Genomic DNA, 24643 nt, shown 5'->3' with positions numbered 1-24643 from the left:
CTCCCTGTTCAGCGGGGAGTCTGCATCTCCCTCTGCCTCTATGCCTCACCCGCCGATGATGGATGGTGCTGAGGGTAGCATAAGAATGTGAATGTACTTAATGGCATAGAAATGTACACTTAAAAATGGTTAAAATGGTATATTTGATGTTATATATATTTACCTCCCCTCAAAGGGATGTCATTAAGCAAGGAGGTGTCTTCATAGCAAAAAGGAAGAAAAGTGAGCAAAGACAAGATGCTGCTCATATAACATGCAAATGCTACATATTATTTAGTAATATTTCTGTGCTAAAAGCACTGAACATATGATCAAAGATGGATATTTAATATTTCTTCCAATGCTGAAATCATAATTAAAATTCATTGCAAAATGCTGCTCTACAGTTCAAATCTAGTTCTTATATTTTTAGAAGACCTATGTTCAATTCCTTGCCAATATATTAATTTTAGAGACATTTAAGCGTGCTGATGTTAATGCCCACTTACTTAGTATACAGCTTCCACGGCCAGAAGCAAATCATTTCTTACCTTTCAATGGTACAGTCACTCATGGAAGCTGAGTACGATAGCCTAGAGTTTACGCTTGCAGTCTAAACAATCATGCGTAGATGACGAGACTGAGGTCCAAGGAGGCTAACTCACGTGCCCAAAGTGGCACAGTGATTCAGCAAACATTTATTCAGTGATACTTATGTGCGAAGCCTAACGGTGAGCATGAGAGGAGGATTTCAGGGTCAGTGAGACCTGTGTACCACCTATTAGTGAGGACCACTCAAAACGTGTATCCCTTATTAGTGAGGACAGACCAAGCATGCACACAGATCAAACACAAGACCACAAGCATTTCAGGAGCCTGAGAGAGTATAAAGTGACATGGTTCAGTAGGAAGAAGCAGAATTCAAAAGTACAGTTCTTTCTGGGGTCCTGGGCTGCCCCCCTTCCCCACTGCCGTCAGGATCCATCTCTCCTTCCTCAGTGTCCCTACAGCACTCCGTCCCTGTCCCTTTTAACCCTGTTCACCTATAGTGCTTGTTTTCCAACCTGTTGCAACATGGGACTGTGAGTTCCTAGAAGTTTCGGTATAACCCATCTGAAATCATGGGCCTCTGGATCACTAGGTACATAATGTTTGGCAAACAGAAGTCACTAAATACTAAATACTTAAGCAAATGAGTGACAGAGTGAAGGACAAGTAGGTGAGAGGCTGCGTGGCTGAAGAGAAGAAAGGTGGTTGCCTTCAGTCTCCTGGTGAGCCTATGGAGTGTGAATGACTTAGGTGAGAGGCTGGGGAAGGGGGGCGGGGCGGGGCGGGGAAGGTAGTCGGGCAGAGGGCACAGATGGAGAAGCTGCTGACTCCCCTGCCCTTCTTAGGGTCCCTTCATTGTTTTCTTTCCATTGTTGGGAATTTCCTTACTCCCTTTTTGGAAGCCAAATCTACTACATTTGGGGGGGACTGTGGTTACCGTTTGGCTTCACTGAACTGAAGAGAGTCAACTACACATGAGGAGGTTTTCATTCAGCGTCTCCCTCCTGTCCTTTCTTACTTTTGCAAGAAACAACTTGGCCCCAAAGAATGGCCACTTCCTGGCTACTGTCAAATAAATGCGCACACAGTCAGCAACACTGTGTCCCCGGAGAGCCATCCATCTGGTTGACAGTCGCTGGCAGAGCTGCCTAAGAAGAGAACAAAAACGAAAAGACCAAAGCAAAAACATCAGCAGTGTATTGGCCTCCCAGGGCAAGGCTCTGCTGAGCCAATCGCAGGCATGACCGGGATACCCAGGTGTCACCCAGGAGGAGCAGTTATTTTGTGGTTCCCATCTTGCCACTGTCCACCCCTTGTCCTTTCAACCGAATTCTCATACTATTAGGGCTCTCGGCATGACCTAGGTTCCCCCCTTCCCCGCCCCAAGTCAGGCAAAGTTAAAAATTTTCTGCTATACTAACATCAAACCTTAGAGTTAATTAGACTACAAAGGTAACTTCTCATGGGAATAACTTTCATTTTAAAAGAAAAGTACAAGACATTGAGACCAAAGAATGGATCCTCAACGGTGGAATTTTACTCTACATAAACCAAGACTAATCTTAAATGTTTCAATTTTGGAAAACTCACGGTGAATTGGATTTGCCTCTATTTCTCAGTTGAATCAGCTTTTCTTTATATATTCTCTAAAACCAAAATTCTAAAGCAGTTGAATTTGACTAAAAATTTATATTAAAAAAATGGAATACCCTAAGAGATAAAATGTTTTGGTACACTTCATAAAGTTATAAACGCAGTACTGGCCATTTCCCCCTCTTTTATTAGAAGGATTAATTTGGGCAAGAATGAATGAGATCAAATGAAAAGGAGATCTTCTAAATTAAGGTAAAAACTTTTTCCTTAAAAAAACTTTAAATATAGATTCTCAAGTTTCTAGGCCCATCTTAAATGAAAAGATCTATAACCTCTTGGGATTCAACAGCATTAAAAAATCTTAAGAAGGGGCGCCTGGGTGGCTCAGTGGGTTAAAGCCTCTGCCTTCGGCTCGGGTCATGATCCCAGGATCCTGGGATTGAGCCCCGAGTTGGTCTCTCTGCTCAGCAGGGAGCCTGCTTCCTCCTCTCTCTCTGCTTGCCTCTCTGCCTGCTTGTGATCTCTGTCAAATAAATAAAATCTTAAAAAAAAAAAATCTTAAGAAAACTGTCATGTAAAAGAATTTTCATCTTTAAAATTTGAACAGAAGAATATCCCCAAAAGCCCAGCATAAAGAGTCACAAGTAGTTCCTTACCTTAACTGCTCTTCAGAAGAGCCGTCTCTATATCTTTTAGGATAAAATTTTTCTATGACTTGTTTTAGAGTTTGATTTGTTTTGCACTGATTAGTAACATGCCCTGCTGGAGTTGAAAAGGGCCTTTCAAAATCTCCGATCTCCACCTAATTGGAAATCCAAAGAGAAAATACAGGCTATTGAAGAGTTTTTTAAAAATCAGGTTTATTCTTCTAAACATTCTTTATAATATAATATATAAATTTATTTGTCATGACTGAGTGATTATGGAATTTATAATCATACATAAGTATAATTGATAAGATCTAAATGGCATTTGAATTCTAATTTTGAAAAAAAATCTGTAATTCAAACATTTTTACTCCATTTCTATGCAAACCACTCTTTTTTTTTTAAGATTTTATTTATTTATTTGACAGAGAGAAATCACAAGTAGGCAGAGAGGCAGGCAGAGAGAGAGGAGGAAGCAGGCTTCCTGCTGAGCAGAAAGCCCAATGTGGGGCTTGAACCCAGGACCTGAGATCATGACCTGAGCCGAAAGCAGCGGCTCAACCCACTGAGCCACCCAGGCGCCCCTATGCAAACCACTCTTAGTTAATGCTGTAATCTAGTAGCATTTCCTAATGGCCACTAATATTATTACCCATAATGGCAGAGGGCAATTTTTCATTTTTAAGGTACTATTTTAAAATCGCTCATAACAAAATGGAGGCTAAAAATGGAGGCTAAAAAAGGCAAAATGGAGGCTAAAAATAAAAGACAAAAAATATTTTAAAGCTATGAGAAATCTCAAAAAGTATTATTTACACTTCCTAAGGGTCTCTATTGAATATAATGGAGTAAGAACTATATTCTCATTACACTCCTCCTAGATTTCCTGCGTAAATCATTCTGTATCCATCCCCTTATTCTGTTATTCTGGGAATGGAGCCCTCTATTCCTCTTTCTCCCGGAATGAAAGAATGTTCAATCATTACCTCTATTAGCGAGGCCAAACAGATGCCATTCTCTACCTACCCATCCATCTCTCCAACCACTCATCCACCCACTCATTCATCCAAACCTATGATGAGTCTCCATTACGTGTCAGGCGTTCTAGTAGGTGAGGTGAGATTAAAAAAAAACAACAACAAAAACAGCTGAGCACAGTTTCTACCCTCATGGAGTTTGTGGTCTAGTAGAGGAGACTGAACTTGTTTATACTTCTAATGACTTGTGTCACGTGCCTTACATAGGGTACCAAAGAGCGCTCCAGGAGGGAGATGGAATGGGGCATTCAGATGACTATCCTACTGAACATTCAGACCCTTGTGCGCAGCACTCCCTAACAAGCAGATGGAGGGATCCTTCCAGACTTGGCGGGGTCTCCATCTTAAGAGAGCCCTCTGCCTCCAGGTAAGCTGTTAGTACAACCAGCCTCTGAGACTCTGGACCCCTGTGGCTTCTCTTTTCTAGCTCTTAGTCTGACCCACTGCGGTCTAAATTCCTCATCTGAGCCTTGTCCTTATAGTATATTCTAGCTATCTAGGTCTCTGACCCAGTTTCTTACTTGTTGGTTTCTTGGCTTGGCCCTGCTGTTCAGCTCTCATCCCCATTTCCTTCCTCCTTCCCCAATTTCCTCACACCAAATACAAGCTGTCCATCTGCTGTCTAAACATACTAAAATCCTTCCCCCAGAGCAAGCTTTTTACTGTCCTCACCGACCACCAGGTCATACTCAGTATAGCTACCTATGAAACCTAAAAGCAAAATGTTACCCCCAGGGAGATGGCAGTTGGACAAACAATCGTTACAAAAATTGGCCATTCAAGGCAACGTTTCCTCTTAAGGAACCCTATAGTGGACTTTCCAAATTCAGCGTCCCCTCTCTGGCACCTGGCATACTGTGTAGCTTAGAATGAGTACATACGTGTTTGCAGAATAACGGAAAAGCAGCTCAGGGGATTCCCAATATGACTCACATCAACATTACACCCTACCAGACACTATGTACAATGATTCACGGTTAGCTCCAAAAATTTCCCAAGATGGAGAATATCGACAAGGACCTACAGATATTCAAATCTACAACAGGAATAACTTTTCTTCTACAGATCTCAGATGAGTACATTTCATTTGTCTTCACAAAGACTACTCTGAGGAAAAGGGAAAGAGGTATTACCTAAATTTCCTTTCATGGATGGAGAAATTATACTTTTTAGTTAGTAACATATTCAGAATTTTCTAGGTATACATATAGTCTTACTTCTCTACTCCTTCCTCTAATTCATCTAAAACATGTTAGAAGTCTATGTCTCCAAAGTATATTGTAATTTTTCTTGGAGAAACTTCCTGACAAAATTAAAAGTTGAAATAAGAAGACTAACTTAAATTTTAGCAAAAATGAGAGTGATTTTAACAGAGACTCTGTGATTTTAGAGGACTAGGGACTAGAATGACAAGTGATAAGAAATTATACCTAATCCTAACACCAAGAAAATATATGGCCTATTTTTCTTTTCCTTAGCTTTTCATGACTTGCAAAAAAAGGAGAACCCTTAGTGTAGCACAGATGCTTTAAATTTTGGATGAACATAAACTTGTTACAAAAGTGAACTAAACAATCAACTATTCATTCATCCAATGGAGAATGGATTACGTGTAAGGCACTGTGCTAGGTACAAAGATGAACAGGGACAGCCCTTTCCCTCAGGGAGTCCACAGTCAGTGGTACAAAGCCAAAACAAATCAATACTAATAAGCCAGTGAGGTAAAGACAGTACTGTGCAAGACAGGACAAAACCCCCAAGACTTCAGGAAGGTTTCCTGGAATAAGTGACACCCAAGATGAGAATGAAAGGTTACACTGAAATTAACAAGTGAACGAATGGGGATAGAGATGTTCCAGGGCGGAGCACACAAACAGGTAAACATAAGAGGTAAGAAAAAGTGAGCCGAATGCAAGTCAGGGAATTGTGCAGGGAACCACAGTTTATTCTTTGTTGAAGCATAAATTTCAAGGCAGGGAATATTAACAGATGATGCGGGAGAGGGAGGCAGAGTCTAGAGATGGATGTCCTTCTGTGTAAATGAGGGAATGAGAGAGCTAGCTAGATTCATGTGTTTGCTAGATCTCCACCCCAGTTCCTAGTGCTGCCACACAAAGCACCATGGCACAGCTTCCAGGCTCAGGCCTTAAGAAAATGGCAGCCTCTGGGGCACCTGGGTGGCTCAGTGGGTTAGCCTCTGCCTTCAGCTCAAGTTATGATCTCAGGGTCCTGGGATCGAGCCCCGCATCGGGCTCTCTGCTCAGCAGGGAGCCTGCTTCCTCCTCTCTCTCTGCCTGCCTCTCTGCCTGCTTGTGATCTCTGTCTGTCAAATAAATAAATAAATAAAATCTTAAAAAAAAAAAAAAGTTATGATCTCAGGGTTCTGGGATCAAGCCCCACATTGGGCTCTCTGCTGAGCGGAGAGCCTGCTTCCCCCCGCTCCCCACTCCCGCCTTCTGCTCTGCCTGCTTGTGATCTCTCTCTCTCTCTGTCAAATAAATAAATAAAATCTTAAAAAAAAAAAAAGAAGAGAAAAGAAAAGAAAAAAGAAAATGGCAGCCTCCATTCCTTGTCTCTCTTTTGGGACGTTGCTCTGCCATCCAACTACCATTCTGTGAGGAAGCACACACAGCCCCACGAAGAAGCCATGTGTAGGTGTTGTTGCCGACAGCCCCAGGAGAAGTCCCAGCTAATAGCTGGCGTCAGACACCTGTTGTGTACGTGGACGAGTCTTCATTCACATGGGTGGACTCCAGCCTGCAGCCACAGAGTCGCAGCTGGCCTTCGAGTGAGGCCAGCTGGTGGCATATGCAGCACAGACAAGCTGTCCTTACTCATTTCTGCCCAAACCAGTATTCTAAGTGACAGAGTCTTGGAGTCATTGCTTATGCGGCAATAATAACTGAAATGATTTCTCTAGCATCTGGTGGAGGACAAATCTATAAGGGACCAGGCCAGAGAAAGGATCACGAGTAAGAAGTCTGCCATAGGAGGGCTGGTAGGACATGATGGTGGTCCAAACCACAGCGATGGTGGCCAGTGTGCAGATGAGTGAAGAGGAGCGTCTATCTAAAACTTAAAATGGGGAGTGGGGGACACTGTGCCCTGTCGGACCAGGTGAAAAGGAGGGCAGTCAGAGAGGATTCTTGGACTCGAAGCTTGCATGGGGGGCTGTGCAGAGACAGTAGCACAGTGAAGACAGAGAATGTGAAGGAAAGGAGAGAAGACAATTAGTTCAGTTTTTGCTATGTTAAATTTAAGGGGCCCATGAAAGAAGTGAACTGGAGAGAAAGGATTTGGGTATCAATGACAGCTGGTAGATAAAGAGATGTCCTGGGATGGTGTGCAAAGTGCAAGGACCGAAAACCTTGGGGAATCTAAGCCTTTGTCTCAATGATGTATCATAAAGTTGGCTTAACATTTTTCTTTAATTAACCTCTGCATAGACTCAGGTGCGGTGGAGACCGTCAGTTGCCTCTAATGACTATTCTCTCCTTTCTGAGTAATAAAAACCTTGACTTTAAGACTGGTTCTTTTTTTTTTTTTTTTTTTTTTTTTTTTTGACTTGACTTTAGCTGTGCTCCTTGCCACCCAGCTAAGACCACATTTGCCCATCTCCCTTGTAGGCTGGCAAGTCCATATGACCAAATTTCAACCAGGGAGACGCAAATGCAAGTGTTCTATGTAAGTTCCGGAAAGTTTCTCAAAGACGGGAAGGCATGCCCTGCTTCAGCTCTTCCTCCATCATGATGCCTGGAACACTGATGTAATAGCTGGAGCTCTAGCAGCTCGCCAGGACCATGAAGAGGACATGCTATGGGAGGAAGGATGGAGAGCAAGGATAAAGTCCATGCTTCTGATGACTCTGTTGAGATGCCAGCATGCCTATCTCTTTCATAGGCATTTGAGAGACAAATATACTTCTATTTGGATTAAGTCATTATTAATTTCTGTGTGTGTGTTTATAAAATTCTGAACTTAATCCTATTATTAGAATAGGTAAACCAGAGGAAGTGCTCTAGCCTTTTCAAAGACTGGTTCTTATTAGATTATTGAATGATTTCAGCATGGCACCCTTAGCCCTGCAGCTCTGCACTCAAACTCCTTTATTAAATGCACAGCCTAGAGGGATCCTTTCAAGGTAATTAAGAAACTAGGTTCCATGAGGAATACTGTCTCAGTATTCAGCAATTCTGAGTCAAACTGCAATCACAATGCCCGTAAGTTTTAAAGTGTCTATCATAGCCGGGTGAATTTAAAAAATTACAAGATATATTGTTTTGCTACATTTAAATCAATGTAGAAATTAGTATCTTACCTTAACTAAATATGACTCTATATAACACGGAACTTACCTGAGCTAAAAGAGCCGCCATTTCTAATGCCAGGTCCTTGTTCAGAGGAAAAAGTCCATTTATTATTTGATCATTTGTCTGATACATTAACAGCAACTTTTCTCTATCAGTCTCTCCACGAGCTTGCACTGAGAAATACAGTCTAAAAAAAGCAAAAATTTTTCATTAAATGGTATTCTTACAAAGGAAGAAAGTCAAGATGAATCCCGAGGACTGATAAGGGGTTATTCTAACGTAGTTCCCCAAGTGATACAAACTTAGACCATTACTATTTGTCAGTAATCTCTGTGTCTGTTTCATGCAACATTTTCACAGAGGAAAAGCTGTTTTGAGGTTGAGGAATGTTTCTATGCTATTTTTTTTATGCCCTAAAACACCAAATCATTAGATTCTCCTTGTTGCCATACTTTAATATTGGCAGGACAACTGAGTGGCAGGAAAAGAGAGATTTAGATCCAGGATGTGCTAGGTGTAAGCTCAATTGGCTCTAAGTGGATTTTCAGCCCCTTTTCACCCTATGTGCCTGCAGGAGAGGGCACAATAGCATCAGTTATAACATCTTTTGCACTAATTATTTCCATTGGCAGGGACTGAAAGGGCAGCAGGTCAGAATCTCAGGGAAGCATGGTGAGTGTACTCTGAAAAGCCCTTCCTTCTCAAGATTCTGATAATTCTTCTCACCCACCACATTTCGGAATCACTGGCCAGGCAGTCATTCAGCGTGGTCTCTGGAAAAAACAAATCCTAAGCCCTCCTCATCTGTGACTCTGTGATGACAAATTGTTAACTCATAGAAGACAATGGCTGGCAACAGAAACAGATTCTAAATTCAATGCAATCAGCAAAGTGATATAAAACCAAGAGAATAAGGATTTTAAGATGAAAGCCCTCTCTGTTTGGCATAGTTTATATCTCCCCTTGAAGTTAAGAAATATGTCTTATATCAGCCCCAGCAACTTCTTTCAAGACATGTCTCCAAAGGCAAAGGAAACAAAAGTGAAAATGAACTTTTGGAACTTCAAGATAAAAAGCTTCTACACAGCAAAGGAAACAGTCAACAAAACAAAGAGGCAACCTACGGAATGGGAGAAGTATTTGCAAATGACACTACAGACAAAGGGCTGATATCCAAGATCTATAAAGAATTCCTCAAACTCAATACCCCAAAAACAGATGATCATATCAAAAAATGGGCAGAAGACATGAACAGACATTTCTGAAAAGAAGACATACAAATGGCTAACAGACACACACAAAAATGTTCATCATCATTACCCATCAGGGAAATTCAAGTCAAAACCATATTGAGATACCACCTTACACCAGTTAGAATGGCCAAAATTAACAGGACAGGATAGGAAACAACAAGTGTTGGAGAGGATGGGGAGAAAGGGGAACCCTCTTACGCTGTTGGTGGGAATGCAAGTTGGTGCAGCTACTTTGGAAAAACGGTGTGGAGATTCCTCAAAAATTTAAAAATAGAGCTACCTTATGACCCTGCAATTGCATTACTGGGTATTTACCCCAAAGATACAGAGGTAGTGAAAAGAAGGGTCATCTGTAGCCCAATATTCATAGCAGCAATGGCCACAATCGCCAAACTGTGGAAAGAGCCAAGATGCCCTTCAAGAGATGAATGGATAAAGAAAATATAGTATAAATATATAATGGAATATTATGCAGCCATCAGAAAGGATGAATACCCAAGTTTTGTATCAACATGGATGGGACTGGAGTCAAGCAGAGAAAGTCAATTATCATATGGTTTCACTTACTTGTGGAGCATAAGGAATGGCATGGAGGACATTAGGAGAAGGAAAGGAAAAGTGAATTGGGGTAAATCAGAGGGGGAGATGAAGCATGAGAGACTGTGAACTCCAAGAAACAAACTGAGGGTTTTGGAGGGGAAGGGGTGAGAGGATGGGTGAGCCTAATGGTGGGTATTAAGGAGGGCACGTATTGCATGGAGCACTGGGTCGGGTGCATAAACAATGAATCTTGGAACACTGAAAAAATTAAAATTAAGATGTTAAAAAAAAGTCACACACACACACACAAAAGAACTGTCTTATCCATCACTGTAGTCCACTTGGGTTTCACTAAGTTCTTAATGAAAATTTGAATTGATACTACAGCTAGGAGGGGGAAAAGAACCAAATGTGCAAATGGCTACAGGCAAGAAGAGCTAAAGTGCATTTTCTATTCTTTCTGGCATGCCTAGAAGATGGAATCTGGGAAGGGGAAATGGAGCTTTATAGGAAAAAAGGAAAAAAAGAATCCCGGACGTGCCTAGAGGAAGACCACATGAAGAGGGACTTGGACAGAATGTGAAGAGGAACCAGAGAGTCACAAAAATGATCAAGAGTCAGAAACTCAAATACACGGTCTTGAACAGACAAGATGCCAGCAGAATGTGATGTGAATGTCTCCATTATGACCAGCTTCCAGGCATCCTCAGTCCTAAAGGGGCCTGCAGCAGAGGAAGTGGGCTTCTGTCCTACAGGCAGGGCCCAGGTCAGACAGCAGGGGTACTTGCAAATGTCCACCTCCTCACTTGACACCAGGAAGTGGAATGCTGTGGGATGGAAATGTCATCACTACGAGGCCCAGTTCTGCTACCTTGAGGTGGAAGGGCTCTCAGCACTGCTGACGGACCCTTTGTTTGCCTCCAACTGGCTCCATATTTCATTCCTAGGAGCATGTATTTCCTGCTGTCATCTTTCTTCACCTCTTGTTCACTTACTTCCTTCATTCTCCATTTACCTTCCCTTCCCTCTTCCGTCTGCCATGGTCCACTGATGACACTACTGAACAGTAGTCATGACCCCCCTTGCCTGCTGCCTCTACGGCGACCGCCTCAAGTCATCTGCTCAGAAGACACCATTCTGCAAAGCCTTCTTCCATATTCCCACAGTGTCCTGCACATACATACACACGTTATATTCATAGTAAGAGCCAATATGGATGGGAATTTACTGTGTGGCTGGCTCCAATCCAGATTTACATTTGCCGAACTTAGTCCTTCAGAAACCCCAGAGGTAGATCCTGTTTGCATTTCCATTTCATGTAGATGGTACCTGAGGCACAGAAACGGTAAGCGACTAGCTCAAGGCCACACAGTGAGTAGGACAGCCAGGACTGTAACCCAGGCGGTGTCTCTCCAGAGCCCCTGTTCTTCACTTTTCTGCTCTAGTGTTCCCGTTACAGGATTGACTACATTGCTAAGATTTCATGTCTGTCTGTCTCTCCCTGCAAGCTGTAAAATTCTGAAGAGTAGAGGAGTTCTTTTCACCTCTGAGTCCCCAGGGCTTCGACAGGGCCTGGACCTGGTGCACAGTGAACAGATGTTTACGGCATGAGTGGGTAAAGGAATGGGTAGTCAGAATCACTAAATACAGGAATTATTTGCCAAAAAAGCCTGAAAAGTCCCCTTCTGTAGCCTCGAGTGACCTAGCACTCTAAAACTTCAGTTTCCTCACATGTTAAGATGGGGATAATTTGAACACCTGTCTCACTGGGGTGCTGTTGGGACTACATCACAAGATGCATACAAGGAGCTCAGATCAGGGCCTAGAGTGTGGTAAGTGGTCAGTACATGTTGGTTACTATTATTACTGTTAGTATTATTATTAGGGTTCTTCTCTAGTGGTCTTTGGAATTACAAGACTCTCTTCATTCTGGATTTTTTTTTTTTTAACAGTACCAATGACCTTTATTGTTTGTAGTGGGAATTGGAAGAAGAGGGGACATGACAGCTCCAGCTTCGGGGGGCAGCTCCAAAGATCTACTCTGTCTCCATCTACCAAAAAGCCATTCTGGAAACTTGTTTAGTATGAACACACCTGGAAGAAATGGGATAAACTAGATGACCTGTCAAGATGCTTCTTGGCTTAGGAGCCAATGGATCCAGGTGCTAAAGACAGCAGAGATGGGAATGTTCATCTGTGCTCCAGAAAAGTAACAGTCACAAAGGACTACTGAAAATAACTTCTATTTCATAGGGTGGGGAGGTAGAAAGAGTTGTCGTCTTCAGGGAAGGACCCTTGCCAGTTTTGTTTCGTGAAAAACGTGTCTTGACTTTGGCGGTTTCAAACACACACTAAGAAACCAAACTGAATAAGCAGCTTAAACATAAATAGAATTTAAACATTAGTTTCCAAGTGGCTGCCTACGAAAACAAGTTGAAGTGCTATTAATTGGAACTTTAACCTCTAAATCTAAATAATTAAAATTCCATTAACTTACTAAATATTAAATACAAATTCCATGATAGAGAGCTGGTTTCCAGTTTCGCTTAATACAGTGCTGTTTGACAGATGGATACTCAAGTCCTTGGCCGCATGATAGGTCACAGCCCATTCCCCTCCTCAATTGTCACTGGAAATTAGGACTCATTGTCTAAGCTATTTATACATACATGCAAAGTGTGACCATATTCAGAAACATAGTACACTCTCAGAGCTGTGGCTACCCAGCCATTTCAAACCTGTGTTAAAAATTAAACCTTTTGGTTGAGTTGCTTTTTTTCCTAATGTCAAAGATATTGTCATGGGTCTTTTTTTTTTTTTTGTTTGACAAGGCAATCTTTATTATGCGTTATTCAAAACTCTCTTTGTCCTTTCTAATGGCATTTGCTAGACTTGGAGTATTATTCTTATCTGTGTTTCAGACTACTTTTCTCCATTTCATCCAAATTCGATTTGGGTTCCAACCACAGCCATCACAGACAGAAGTAGCATGTATTAAGCATTCGTAAATTATGATCAGGAGTTGTCTTAGACATGGAAATAATTCCATTTAGTTCCAACAAAACGTCAAATTCCTGACCCTCGCTCCATATTGACAGATGGCAGGTCAGGTCGAGAGTTGGCTTTCTTCCACAAAAGGTAAGATTGAAAGACAGAGCAGCAATGGGGACCTCCAGGTCAGTACTTCTCAGAACTCAGCACACGTAAGAATTGCCTGGAAAACTGTTAAAACGCGCAGACTCCTTAGGCCCAGAGATTCTGTTGGACTCAGTAGGTCTGAAGTGGGCCTAATAATTTGCATTTCTTTTTTTTTAAGATGTATGTATGTATGTATGTATTTATTTACTTATTTGAGAGAGAGAGAGGGAGAGCGGGGGAGGAGCAGAGAGGGAGGGACAAGCAGACTCCACGCTGAGCGCAGAGCCCCATGCCACCGGGTTTGATCCCAGGACTCTGAGATCATGACCTGAGCCAAAATCAAGAGTCAGACACTTAACCCACTGAGCCACACAGGTGCCTCTAATTTGCACTTCTAATGTATTTTTACGGAATCCTGAAGCTGCAAGTCCAGGCCCGCACTTGGCACTCCGCTCCAGCAATCACAGAACAAAATCATCTGGAAGGTCCAAGTCTTCCAGCCTGCTGTCCCTGCCCGGCACCAAAGGAGCACAGATAAAGGCTACCATCAGTGGATGCAGGTTCCTCCAGGTGCAGAGCCTACTAGATCTCCATTATCTAAGTCATCCTGCTTATCTCCAGGAAGCATGATTTTAACAACCTTAGATACCAAAGCTTAACCATCACCTTCTTATTACTCAGAATCCTTGCAAATCACCACAGTTCATGAGCCCCTGTATAGAGAAGCTCCAATGGCTCATGACTACCATTTATTCAGATCAAAGGAAACCATTCAAAAATTCAAACAGTGGATGGCCTTTAATGGCTGGCTGTCTGAGAGGAGGCCACAATATGAATGCACCATATTTGTTTAACTATTCCCCTACTAATAAACATGTGGAGTCCCTCCTAACACTTACTTTTCACTGTCATAAAATACACGGCAAAGAAGATACTGGGATGTACTATAATACTCTCGTTCACATACGTGGGTATTTCTGTGGGACAGATCATTAGAAAAAGAAATCCCCAACTGGATCAAGGCTATCAGACTCCTTACGTCATGCAGTGTCTTGACTTCTTACACTCCAGTTTTAGGCCTATGAACATTTTCCAAAAGTTGACCTCTGAAAGAAGTAACTCTTTTTTTTTTTTTTTTAAAGATTTTATTTATTTACTTGACAGAGAGAAATCACAAGTAAGCAGAGAGGCAGGCAGAGAGAGAGGAGGAAGTAGGCTCCCTGCTGAGCAGAAAGCCCGATGTGGGGCTCGAACCCAGGACCTGGGATCATGACCTGAGCCGAAGGCAGCGGCTTAACCCACTGAGCCACCCAGGCGCCCCAAAAGAAGTAACTCTTAAATCAGTCATTCTATCAGTAATTCTCTGGTCTCATATCTTAGATTTCTTATTTTATGGGGTACAAGATCCACATAAAATCAGCAAAATACCTTTTTTTTTGTATAGTTAATGTCACCTGGTCAGTGAACACTTTTTACTAAGTACTACTTTCTGCTAATACATGGAAGAGAAGAAGATATTTGAAAAAACAGAAACAAAGAAAATCTGGTTTCTGATCATATGCCAAAGTATATTAAAAATGTATCTGTTGGGAAGATATGTGCTCCAGGCTCACTGGATTTTTTCGAGTTCCTGAAATCCTCTGAGCAACTTCCCTCCACAGGCTCTTTTCTATTCATTTCCACGGTCTACTTTCAGCCGCTTTCTGACCCTGGCATGAGCATTATTCCCTCAAAAAGGCTTGTGATGCCTCTAGCCTACGTCAGGCTTTTTCCTATGTGCTCTTCTAGAACCAAACTCTTTTCTGTCAGAGAAGTTAATGTATTAATTATGTGTTCATTAGAATTACTAGCCTGTAAATTCAAAAGTTCAGGGACTGTGTCTGTGTCTGCTTTTGTTACCATTTTATCCAGAGCATCTCGCTGAGTACCTGGCTCATAGCTGAAGTTCAATAATTACAGAGAGAGAATATGAAAGAATGAGAATAAATATGAATATGTGACTTCTAAAAGACTTGAATTATTTCCTTTCTTTTTTTAAGTTTGGTTTATTTTATTATTTTTTAAAGAATTTATTTATTTATTTGACAGAGAGAGCGAGAGGGAGCACAAGCAGGGGGAGTGGCAGGCAGAGAGAGAGAGGGAGAAGCAGGCTCCCCATGGAGCAGGGATCCTGGGATGCTGACCTGATCATAAGGGACACGCTTAACTGACTGAGCCACCCAGGCACCCAGGTTTTGTTTATTTAAGTAATCTCCATGCCCAACATGGGGCTCAAACTCATGACCCGGAGATCAAGAGCCACTTGCTCTTCTGAGCCAGCCAGGTGCCCCCAGAAATATTTCCACCTACTACAGATCTTCAGTAGGGTATTTGAGTATTTAGTCTTCATGAAAAACATAATGCACAAGAAATTTCTGAAAGTGAAAAAAATTCACCGATGTAGCGATCTCCTTAAGAGAGCAGCTATTCTTTCTTATACCTTTTCCTAATCTTTGTCCAAATCCGTATTTATATAAAATATACCCATTCGTGACTTGAAGAGACTAGAACTAGAACCAAATTTTACGTGACAGTTTCTTCTTAGAGAAGTAAGAAGTTTCTTTTATAGAAGAACAAACAAATAAATGCTGTAACTGGCAAGATTATTCGATAGGAAACCACTGGCCCATGGAAACCATTATTCAATAGGAAACCACTCTAGCATAACAGTACACCCACTCTTTGCTGTTTGGATACAGCATTACACACCTGTTTGTTTGTTTTTTAAGATTTTATTTATTTCTTTGATAGAGAAATCACAAGTAGGCAGAGAGATTGCGGGGGGCGGGGAGCAGGCTCCCCAGCTGAGCAGGGAGCCCGATGTGGGGCTCAATCCCAGGACCCTGAGATCATGACCCAAGCTGAAGGCAGAGGCCCAACCCACTGAGCCACCAAGGCGCCCCTACACACCTGTTTTTATAAGTTAGTCGAACAGTTCTCGTACCTTCCCATTTCCCAGGCTGCTGTTCTTTGGAGGCCTGCTCCCATTTAGAAATAATGTCACATATCTAGAAGACAAGTGGAATAATGGAAATTTAGAGCAATTCTCAAATCAGCATTTTTTTGAAGACAAGCATATCTACACACTGAAAAATTTCTAATCAACATGGTCAAACCAGACAGACTGAAGCCTTTTGTCTTAAGCTTCTGTGCACTCCTGGTCTTAGACTTAATTATAAATTGCTCTTCGGTCCACTTATCCTCTTGGACACCCATTAACTTTGGACTGTGGCCATGAATTTTTTACTCAAAAAGGAATCTTAATGAAAGACTGCATGAGACTGAAAACAAGACTATTCCAGGAATTTTTTCATAATTTAGTCACTGAAGAAGCAACATTTCCACCTTCTGAGTTTCTAAAGACTGGAATTACTAATTTATCTGGATAACTGAAATTATCTTAAAAAACCTGAAATATAATCTTAAGATTATTTCATTGGGAAAGAAAAAAAAATCTTCAGGTATCAAATAAATGTTTGCTTGTTTTTTTAACAGATCATCTAGAGAATTATAAATAAGAGCTTTCAAAAATATGTGGTAAGCAGTTACTCAGCAAAGCCCCCAGCATTTACTCAGCTCAAGTCAACCAAAAAGACTAGCTTATCTTCTTGACTAAATATTAACAATAGTGCTCTAGGAATGTGTGTCTCAAAAATTTACATTTTAATGTGCTGAACTGAATAGGATATACCTGGCGCTGGGGAGAAAGGACACTCCTTTATCTAGATTTCTCAAAATGCAGCCACACATGCAGGGGGGTAGGGAGGAAGAGAGGTGGGTAGCACACCTAGGAACCAACATTCTTTTATTTTCTTCTTCTTCTTCTTCTTTTTTTTTTTTTTAAGATTTTGTTTATTTGACACAGAGAGAGAGAGATCACAAGGAGGAAGAGAGACAGGCTGAAGGGGAAGGGGAAGCAGGCTCCCCGCTGAGCAGAGAGTCTGGATGCGGGGCTCCATCCCAGGACCCTGAGATCAAGACCTGAGCCGAAGGCTGAGGCTTAACTCACTGAGCCACCCAGGCACCCCGGAACCAACATTCTTAATGAGCTTCAATAGTGTTCTGTGTAACCCCTTCCACCCCCAACAGGCTGATCTGCAAGTGAAGCTGGGCTTTGGTGTTTGAGGTAAAGTACTGACATTTCATGTCCTCTAAACCTGAGGGATCTATTACTTCTGATCCTATTCCTTCAACTAGTCTGCCTCAATTCCTTCATCTTCAAATCACAGAAATACCTTCACCTCACTACAAGGCTCTTATTCCAAAAGCAATCAAGGACCATATTGTGTCAGGAAAGGGCACAGACCCAGTTCTAGTTGTGTGATCGGGTGTAAACCAGCTATTGCTTCCTCATTTGCAAATAAGAGGGCTATTCCTGTAAGGTTCCTATGGTTCTGTATTCTGTATTTCTCTTACCATTGCTAGATGGAAACTTTATTAAAGTCATTTGACCATGACCTAGAAAAGATTTTTTTTTTAAAAAATCTTCCAGTTGTCCATCTTTGTTCATGATTTTCCTTGTGTTTGCAATTTCCTCTTTATTTCCACAGGCCCATTTTCCACCCATCCTTCGAAGTCCAGTTCAGCTCCTCCCTATTTTCCAGCACTGAACTTAATCTCTCCATCTGTGGAACATTCCCAGGACTCTTGAATCATTTATCACTTTCAATTCTGGCTTAAGTTTTTCAGCGTATATGGCTGCTCTTCCCCAAAGAAAATTATAAGTTCAGTGTGGACAGGGACTACTTCTGGTCCTTCTTTGCATTCCCCACAAGGTCCAGCCCAGCTCCTACAATGGGTAAATGAGTACTGCCTAGTGAATGAATACAATAAAAACGATTCTATTAGAGTTTCCATACCTCTTATTACCCTACTAGTCAGAGTAGTATTCCTATTATCTCTCTCCTGTCTTAACATGGAGCATGTGTGTGTGCAGATTGTGTTTAAGCATTCTATGTTTTTAGCAATTTTTTTTTTTATTGTGCAGATTAGGTAACTTAAAATTTTTGAGACCTCCTGAATGATTTTTTGCAAATAGCAAAAGGTAGCTTCTTGGCTGTCTGCTGGGTCTGCTTTCTTTCTTTCTTTTTTTTTTTTTAAGATTTTACTTATTTATTTGACAGAGCTCACAAGTAGGCAGAGAGGTAGACAGAGAGAAAGGAAGGGAAGCAGGCTCCCTGCCGAGCAGAGAGCCCGATGCGGGGCTCGATCCCAGGACTCTGGGATCATGACGCGAGCTGAAGGCAGAGGCTTTAACCCACTGAGCCACCCAGGCGCCCCAGGGTCTGCTTTCTTAAAAGGAGTTGGCTTCACCTTAATGTTTCCTTGAAGACAGTGCTCTAAATCCCTGCCAGAAGGATCGTCTGTGAATAATGCAAAGCCGGACTGTGTTGGCTTCCTCATTCCTGTGTCCTGGTTCAAAGTGTTCAAAAATTCTTCCACTGTGGTAGATGCATCGAATCCAACTACCTACGCAGAAATAACAAAGTTGTTTTTTTAATTAAAAACTACGTACGTTTCAAACTTAAATTTCAAGAAGGATTTTGGGGGGGTGGGGGGCAACAGGGCACATCTGATGCATGATTAATGATAACATGTATTTATCTAGGTGCTTTAACTTCTCCCATACCAAAGCTCCACTGGAGAAAATTAATGTCACCTTAATTGCTAGGTTGCTGCAAGAATTCAGAAATCTTGGCTTCAGCCAACAGACATGAATTCAAAAAAACCAAGATCATGTGACAGCCATAAACATCTTGCAGAGATATCATGCCTACCCATTAAAAGCAAAGCAAGAACTACATATAATATGCAATCTTTAAGCTAATGGAAAAAAGTAAACAAGAAATCCACTTAAACAGTCATGAGGATGTAAAGAGGAGCATAAGGAGCATAGTCAATAATCTTGTAATCACTTTGTATGGTGACAAATGGTAACCAGACTTATCTTTGTGATCATTTCATAATGTATATAAATGTAGGATCACTACGTTGTACACCTGAAAGTAGTGTTAACACTTCAATTTAAAATGAATAAATAAAAATAAATAATGTTTGTTTCTTTAATATGCAGTTACATATCTGAACTCTGTGATAAAAAGCTATGGCTGCAAAGATTAGCTGCCAGCTTTGGAACATGTTTGCTTCGGTTAAAAAGTGAACATCTAGGGGCATCTGGGTGGTTTAGCCAGTTAAGTGTCTGCCTTCAGCTCAGGTCATGATCTTGGGATCCTGGGATTGAGCCCCACATCAGGCTCCCTGTTCTCTCTTCTGCTCTTCCCCTTGATCATGCTCTCTCTCTCTCTCTCAAACAGATTAATAAAATCTATAAAAAAATAAGTGAACACTTAGATATGAGAGCTGGAAGGCCTGGAGGAGTTTTCCCAGATAATTCCTGAGATTTGGAGACTGAAAAAACTAAACCTGTACACACTCACTGTCAGTATTTATTTTGTCACCTAGCAAGTGCACTGGTTGGGAAAGGCCTCAACCAAAGTATTTTTGATTTTCTCTATCAGAATTATAAGAGCAGTAAAACTCCCTTATTTGGCTCAATTTGGATTTCAGTGTGACTCCTTCTTAGCAAAACTGTTTCAAAACTCAGCTGTTCTTTTAGAAGACTTGATATATTTGGACGTTTATGATCACTCTCAGTAGCTAATAAAGGCAGGTAGACAGTCTCATGTCCCTACCCCACAGAGGCGACATGTAGGATTCAAGGTGAAGCAAGCATGCTTTCAGCAGGACAGAAAGTGTAACCCACCTGATATATCCCATTCATGAAGTGCACAGGGATGCTGAAGGGCAAGGAATGATGGTAAGGGTTTCGAAGAAGGGTTGAAAGAATTTCCATTCTTGAGGGTCTTGCTTCTCGATCTCCATTTTGCTGTGTTCTTTCTACACATCGCTGGCAATAAATGGCATATTTTCCAAATTCTGTCCTATAATACACAACTTAAGATAAAGCCTAGGAATAAATTTAAGACACCTAATACATTAGGTTGGTGTACATTACCATGTCTTATGCTAATTTTGACAGTAATTCTTCTTTTTGAATAATATTAAACTGCTACACCTTTTCTCAGATCCTAGTTTCTTTACTTTTGCAACTGACTGAATTAACCTTCCCTACAAAGAACTGCTTCCTCTTTATTTCATTATTGTAGTCACAAAATCAATTTATATTTACCAGTCATTATATAGTCAATAGAGAGTAATTATATTAACAAATACAAAGGAAACCACTGTATAAAAATAGGATAGGCTAGCTTAGGAAACATATGATGTGGCCGAGTTCTCTTTGGAGGAACATGGCAGTTAGTGCTTGACTGCTAAACTAGGTGAGAAAATACCTTGAAACAAACAAACAAACAAAATACACGCATTTTCCTTCTTTACCCTATAAAACATGCACTTCTCAAAAAACTTAAGCGTTAAAGAAAACCACTGGAGTAAATAAATGCAAAAACTGGACAGAGATCTTATTTGCCCTCATTTGTTATATATAAATTTTATAAAAGCAAACTGCTAATACCCCCTAATATGTTTGTACTGTAAAGTGTCTTCTAGGCAGACCTTAAAATGTCACCCTTTAGAGGTGCTTGGCTGGCTCAATCGGTAGAGCATGTGACTGATGATCTCAGGGTTGTGAGTTCAAAACCCATGATAGGTGTAGAGATTACCTAGAAATGAAATCTTTAAAATGCCTCCCTTTGGGGCACGTGGGTGATGCATCTGCTTAAGCATCTGACTCCTGGTTTCAGTTCAGGTCGTGATCTCAGGGTCATGAGATCGAGCCCTGTTGTCGGGCTCTGCACTAAGCCCAGAGTCTGCTTAGTACTCTCTCTACCTCTCCCCTCTCTGTGCATGCTCACTCTCTCTCTTTCCCTCTCTCTCTCAAATATATAAATCTTTAAATGCCACCCTTTGTTTAGGGGCTTTTCAGTGACTGTAACTAAAAATGATGTGCCCTTGGGGCCCCTGGCTGGCCCTGTCAGGAGAGCATGGGACTCTTGATCTCAGGATCATGAGTTTAAGCCCCATATTGGGTATAGAGATTATGTAAAAATATAAATAAATAAATAAGTAAGTAAGTAAGTAAGTAAGTAAGTAAGTAAGTAAGTAAAATTGCATGACTCTGATCACGGAGTCCCCAAAATATAATACACATTGGGGGGTATTTTCCTACTATTTCCAAGTTGTTTTGTGTTTCATTGTGTTTGTTTTGTTTGTTTTAGAGCCAGAGTCTATTTAAGTCCTGGAACATGAACTTGTTACACAGAATGATCGTGGTAGCCCCTGGTTGGGTGCCCTGGGTCCCACTGTTAAGAAAGCCATACTGATGCTTGGATTTTGAATGTCTTTTTGAAGGGAGTAAGAATTTTGAAGCAATTCAAATACACACAGGTATAAAAGGAGGGAAGACCCTCAGGGAAGTTTTCCCACATTAAAGAATTCAATGTAGAGAAAAATATCAGGGAAAACAAAGGAAACAAAACAGTTGCTTTTACAGAACGAGCACCCACTCTTGCTAAGTCATCCACCCCTAAAATGTACAAAGACTTTTCACTTAAAAATATTCTTTGCAGGGGCACCTGGGTGGCTCAGTGGGTTAAGCCACTGCCTTCAGCTCAGGTCATGGTCTCAGGGTCCTGGGATCGAGCCCCACATCAGGCTCTCTGCTCAGCAGGGAGCCTGCTTCCCCCTCTGTCTCTACCTGCCTCTCTGCCTACTTCTGATCTCTCTCAAATAAGTAAACAAAAAATCTAAAAAAAAAAAAAAATTCTTTGCCAGTTTTTTAAGCTCTTATTGCAGTCTTCTGTAAGAGATTTAACACAACAAAGGAAATATTTTCTAAGCCTCACATAAAGGAGAACCAAAGGCTTCCTGCATCAACATTTGTTTAACACCTTCTCCCGCAAATGTACCTGGCAGGTTACTAAATACTTATGACTTATTGTCGACTTTCAGAGCCACGTAAACGGTTCGGCCGGCTAGTTCTCTGCACACCTGGAATCTGCATTCCTCTTTAGGTGGAGCCTGAGGAGCCACAGGAAAGGATGGTGGGGAAGGAAGAGCCCAACACAGAGAGCCAAGAGCTGCCAGCCCTGGGCAAAGAGAAGCACCACGGGTTAGACACTACCTGGCAGTCGGAGATCCAAGTGAGAGCCAGTGTGACTGACGGAGGCTGAGAGGAAAGGGATGATGATGGTCCTTCTCAGCCCCCACAGGTGTTTGCTTCTCCCACATAAATACTATCTGCTTAGAGTATTTATAATACATAAAAACATTCCATGTTCCATAATCCATCTAGTTGTATACCCTACTGTCTCCAACTGAGGTACCCAAGGTCATGTAGATATGGTAGTCCTTTTGACATCACTCTCAAAAGATGAGGGGCATTGCTTTTATCCACTTATGTATTTACTCATTTGCTGAGATAGAAGTCATGGCTTTGAGGAAAGGCAGACTGAAAAACAGGAAAAAAATCAAATGCGCCAAACCAGAGCCAATCTACTCACACATACACACATATATACATATCTAAACAAGGGGCAAGTATAATGATATTAGCAGAGGTTATCTCTATGTAATGGGATCATATGTGATTTTTGTTTTTCCTTTGCTCTGTTCTGTATCCTCTTTTCATCTTATTTTTAATTAAGCAAGTATAACTTCAATCATTTTGCAAATGTTATATGAAAAAGGAGGGGGAAAAGGCACTGTCTCTACTCTTGAGTTACCTACAGTCTAGGAGAATTATATATTTTAACAGTAATTTACAATATAACACGGTTAATACTATGTCATAATCTTTTTTTTTTTTTTTTTTTTTTTTTTTTTAGTATAACCAACGGAGGAAATAATTAATTGTTGTAGGAGTCAGGGAAGAATTCACAGGAGATATGTTGCCTGGGCCAACTATAAAGTCTATAGGTGGGAAGTGAGAAGGGGATCCACGGAGCAGGAGGAACAGCAGGTGTGCGAGGAAGGATAATGCGCAGGCGCAGTGTGTCTGAAGAATGGGGTGTGTTTATTCCTTCAGTGTATGCTGGGTGCAGGATGCATAAAACGAAGTGGAGAAAGGGGAGGCCTCTGGAGCTAGATTATGAAGGGTCCTCAATGTAAATGAAGCTTAAGCCTCCAACATCGCTCATGCACAGGCCCTCCAAGGCCCGGGAAAGGCCCTATTAACTGTGTTTACGTGATCCTGTGTTCTTTTAAAATGTGTGAAAGTAGCCTACTTACGAAAATATAAACCATCAGTAATAGTATAAGCTTAAATTGTATAAGCTTCAAGCCCCACGAAACCCGAATCCCCTGAAAGTATTATTTGCTAGACTAAGAACTTTCCAGTTTCATCCTGCAGTTAATAGGCAGTTAATAAGCAAAGATTAAAATCATTCATTGAAGAGTAAACATCAGTGGCCAAAAGCCACCTGAAAATATATTCGGCTACACTAATAGTTAAAGAAATGCATCCTAAATCACTACTGGCATACCACTCTTTACCTGGAAAGAATTTAAAAGCAGAATTACATTGAACATTGTCAAGAAGATATGGAAATTCTAGAAATGGATTCAAAGAAATTCGCTGGACTTGTACACAGGGTTTAGGCTCAGAGTGGTCTACTGTGGTGGTACTTATCATAAGAAGAATGATTGGAAGAACCTAAATGTGTAGTGGTTGATCTTAACGCATTAATGTTTCTGAAGAATGGTGATGGATACAGGGGAAATGTTACGTCCTACAGTTTTAAAAAAGTAGCATGCACACTGCAGTTCTGGTGACATGGAAACAGTGAGTGTGCATAAGTACATACACATACACATTTATACAGAAACATATAAATGTAGAAATAAACTGAAAGAATATACATCAAAATATTAATAGCTATTTTTCCCTTTTCATACTTTTCACACTTTTCAAATGTCTAGATTTAATATGTATCATCCTTACAGTGAGGAAAACAACATCATTTTAAATTGCATGTGTATGTATCAGTAGATACCTGCAGCGGTCCTGGTTGATTCTGTGGCTGTCTCCGTCTTGTCTGTTTAATGAGCTGACAGCAAATTTCATTCTGGAGCTCAGGATGTGTCAGACAGATTTGCAAAGCACTCTGGGCTAGAGATACATGGTAATCAATCGCAGGGGAGTCAACCACTGCATTTATAAAAAGCTGGCATGTCTGAATTAAACAAAAAAGGAAAGATATAGTCAAGGTGAGAAATGATTAGATTTATTCTGCATGAATTATATTGATTTTCTTCATAGCAACAGTTTTTGTTTAAAAGGCTGGATTAAGACATAGTATGATAACACTAACTGAAGATACCTGCAGTGGCTACATTAAAATCAGACCAAGTAGATTTCAGAGCAAGGAATTCTTCGAGGGATAAAGAGGATTATTTTATAATGACAATGGGGTCACTTCTGCTAGAGGACATAACAATCCCAAATGTTTACGTGCTTGGGGAACCTGGGTGGCTCAGTGGATTAAGCCTCTGCCTTCAGCTCAGGTCTTGATCTCAGGGTCCTGGGACCCAGCCCACAT

At 41.1% G+C, this 24643-nt stretch overlaps 1 protein-coding gene across 1 annotated transcript in view; it reads right to left on the bottom strand.

The window, feature by feature from the left end:
* PLEKHH2 (pleckstrin homology, MyTH4 and FERM domain containing H2) overlaps positions 1-24643 on the bottom strand; it is a 112812-nt gene that overhangs the window by 6591 nt on the left and 81578 nt on the right. Inside the window, 8 exon segments of the mRNA XM_047745630.1 lie at positions 1547-1676; positions 2778-2923; positions 8161-8302; positions 15996-16093; positions 18399-18554; positions 19849-20026; positions 22095-22192; positions 24098-24277. Coding sequence (XP_047601586.1) covers positions 1547-1676; positions 2778-2923; positions 8161-8302; positions 15996-16093; positions 18399-18554; positions 19849-20026; positions 22095-22192; positions 24098-24277 — 1128 coding nt within the window.

Source organism: Lutra lutra, chromosome 9 (assembly GCF_902655055.1).
Source record: "Lutra lutra chromosome 9, mLutLut1.2, whole genome shotgun sequence".
Lineage (NCBI taxonomy): Eukaryota > Metazoa > Chordata > Mammalia > Carnivora > Mustelidae > Lutra > Lutra lutra.
Note: the sequence above shows the minus strand (reverse complement) of the source record. Positions and strands in the feature narration are given on the sequence as shown.